We start from the raw sequence: 3,295 nt of genomic DNA, 5'->3' as shown, positions 1-3,295 counted from the left end.
TCTATTCCATCATTGTTTTTACCTTTCAATAAAGTATGGCATTGACTGCATTGATGCTAAACATCAACATAGCATTGTTTTATTATTATCATTTAAAAGATATCAAACCCACTAATGGATCTTAGAAAAAAAAAGGAAAAAGGAAAAAATTCACTTGCACTCATCTATCATCCATTATTATAGATGGGTCCTCCTGAAACATTGTTCAAAGTTGACACATTTAATATGGATAATTTTGAACCAAAAATTAAAAAGATAATAATAATAATAATGCTCCCTTGGAATGGGCAGTGGGCAGAGGGCAGAGGGCAGAAGCAGCAGCTAATCCCAAAAATAAGAAGCCACGTGCGCCTCAGCATGTGTGGGATTTATAATTACAGTAATGGGGAAGGGTGGAAAAGTTGTCCCCAACAATAACAAAAGCTGGAAAAACCCCTTTTGTGTAGAGGACCCAAAGGCCTAATCTTGCAGTTTCTTTTGGTTTCCCATGTACACATTCTAGGAGCCAAGGAAGCGGGAAGAAAAGGATAAGGAGAAGGGAAGCAGTTAATTAAAGAAGGGATTTCCCATTACTCCGTCACTCTCCCCAACCACATTGGCCGATTGGTCCTGCAGAAAGAGAAAGGAAAAAAAAAAAGCAAAAGAGACATGAGGCTCACAGGAGAGTACAGTAGGCGACAACATGAGAGGGGGGTGGACGGTGGACCCTAGGCTATGAGCGCAAAAGGGGGTTCCCAAGGCACGAGTGTTCCCATCCTACCGGGTAATGGATCGGGCGAGGGACGATGCCAAATGGGGGAGAAGGGTCCATGCTTATCATGGGTTTCCATCGATGAAAGCAATGCTGCCTTGACCTCTGACGATTAGGCTTTGGCTATTTGTTCTACTTGTTTTTACTTTTTTCACAAGGGACGACTGGTGCCGCGCTGGAGATGGGGCAAGCCTCTTCTTCTTGCACGGCTCTTGCTTCTGCTGAAATTTCGGTGAAGGTGGAGGTGGGCAGCGGCAGCAGCAGGTGGCGTGGTGTTGGTGGTGGTGATGCTGACCTCACATTGGGGTTGCCGGACGAGTGCCTGGCGGGGGTGTTTGGGAAGCTGGGCTTCCATGACCGGAACACGTGCTCGCTGGTGTGCAGGAGGTGGAGAGCGGTGGATTCCAAATCGAGGCAGCGGCTGGTTCTGCTTGCTCGCTCCGACGTGTCGCCGTTCCTCCCGGCGCTGCTTTGTCGGTTCAGTTCCGTTTCGGTTCTGTCTTTGAAATGTTCTCGGAAGATTGTGAGCATCGACGACCTGGCGCTGTCTCGAATCCCGACGCTCTTGGCTTCGCTCAAGAAGCTGAAACTCAAGGGCTGCATCGACGTCACCGACGAAGGCCTCCACGCCTTCTCCCTTCACCGCCCTCTTCTCCTCACGAAGCTCTCGTTCGCCTCCTGCGGATTCGGCGCCGGTGGTCTCATTTCTCTCATCTCCAACTGCCCTTCTCTTCAAGATCTCACCCTCAAGCGCCTCCGCAAGCTGGACGCCCAGAATGTGCCCTTGTCCTTCGACCACCCCCACCGCCTGGAGCGCCTTTGCATCAAGGATCTCCACAATGCTCGCCTCTTCATCCCTCTCCTCGCCGCCTCCAAGACTCTCAAAGCCCTGGTGGTCTGCCGGAGCTCCGGCAACTGGGACCCGCTTCTTGAGAGCCTCCAACAAGGAGGAGCCACTAGTGTCTCCGAGATTCAGATGGAGAATGTGCAAATGGGGGACCCAGGCCTCGTCGCCATCTCCGCCTCCTGCCCCGACCTCGAAGTTCTATACCTGAGCAGGGCTTCCGACTGTACGGACGATGGTGTGTCCGCCATTGCCAACTCCTGCAAGAAGCTCAGAAAGCTGCATATCGACGCGTGGAGCAGGTTCGGAAGCAGGACGATCGGGGACGATGGAGTGTTGTCCATTGCAACAAGATGCTCAAACCTCCAAGAGGTGGTTCTAATGGGGATCCCGGTGACCGTTGGCTCCTTCAATATGTTTGCTTCCAACTGCCCAGTACTAGAGCGGATGGCAATCTGCAATACCGACACAGTGGGGGACTCAGAGCTGGCAGTCATCGCTTCCAAATTCACAGCCTTGAAGAAGCTCTGCATCAAGAACTGCCCCATCTCCGACACGGGAGTTAAAGCCGTCGGGGAAGGATGCCCCAGCCTGGTGAAGTTGAAGGTGAAGAGGTGCAGGGGGGTGACACAGGCAAGCGTGTCCCAATTGAGACTGCAGAGGGGTTCGGTGGTGGTTTCAGTTGATGCAGGATCAATGATATTTGAGGAAGGGATGGCGATGGCAGAGGAAGAAACAGGGACAGCCGGAGGAGGAGGAGGAGGAGGTGGTGGTGGAGTAGAAGGGGGTGGAGGGGAGAGAACTCGGGGGGGACGAATCAGCAGGAGGAGGAGTACAAGCACGAGCACAAGCACAAGCACAAATGTGGTATGCAGCAGCAGAGGGGCACTCTTACTCAGGTCTAAATTTGAGCATGCTCTGCAGCTCAGTAGGAGGAGTTCCTCTTCAATTCATGCTCCCAGATGATGGATTCATGTCTTCGAATCAATTTCTTTTTCTTTCTATTTCTGTTGGTTTCGTTATTCAACTTCCATTGGAGTGCTTTGTTACACTTTAAATTTCCCCTCATTTTCCATGGTTTCTACGCTTAGTGTTCAGCTTTGAGAAGTGGTATAGATTGAACTTGTTCCCATCAAAATCTTCTCAACCCTTCTGCTTATTGAATTTGTTATTCTTATGCTCACACAAGTTTTAATACAAACAATGTTAAAGACCACGAACACAAAGATAAAACAATTAACACATAATTCAGTCAACAATGTCGAATCTTTTCATTATACCATAAAGAATATTATAAAGGATAAAACCAAATGCAACTATTGGATTCCCGAAACATCTCATATTTCCTTATTATTTGTATCCACACCTGAAATCACGAGACCCTATACCAATATCTCCCATTTTTTCTCACATCTCTATTCATCTCATACGATCTTTAAAAACTTTTCTTCATCCCGTCGTGACTTTTCCCCCTAATAACCTAAAATATTTATTAATTCATTTGCTAATTAAGAATTCGGGAAACTCTCTGGGTTTGAGCAAAACCGACAATGACATCTTACATTTCAAAGTTTTGAAATCATAAATCATGGAGGCGTATTAGTTTCTGAATTGATGGTTGTGGTGGTGAGCTCCTTGGTAGTGAGTTTTGTCTGGTTGTAACTGACATAAAGACAAACCATACCAATATAAGTATCCAT

The 3,295-nt window shown here is 48.0% G+C and overlaps 1 protein-coding gene across 1 annotated transcript; it reads left to right on the top strand.

The window, feature by feature from the left end:
• Nucleotides 1-463: 463 nt before the first annotated feature.
• On the top strand, nucleotides 464-2,811 carry LOC117905973 (F-box protein SKIP2-like). The gene has a single exon (XM_034818878.1). It carries the CDS (start codon nucleotides 933-935, stop codon nucleotides 2,559-2,561), a length of 1,629 nt encoding a protein of 542 aa, XP_034674769.1. The 5' UTR covers nucleotides 464-932; the 3' UTR covers nucleotides 2,562-2,811.
• Nucleotides 2,812-3,295: the final 484 nt, after the last annotated feature.

Source organism: Vitis riparia, chromosome 18 (genome assembly GCF_004353265.1).
Source record: "Vitis riparia cultivar Riparia Gloire de Montpellier isolate 1030 chromosome 18, EGFV_Vit.rip_1.0, whole genome shotgun sequence".
Lineage (NCBI taxonomy): Eukaryota > Viridiplantae > Streptophyta > Magnoliopsida > Vitales > Vitaceae > Vitis > Vitis riparia.
This window is presented reverse-complemented; position numbering and strand designations above follow the sequence as displayed.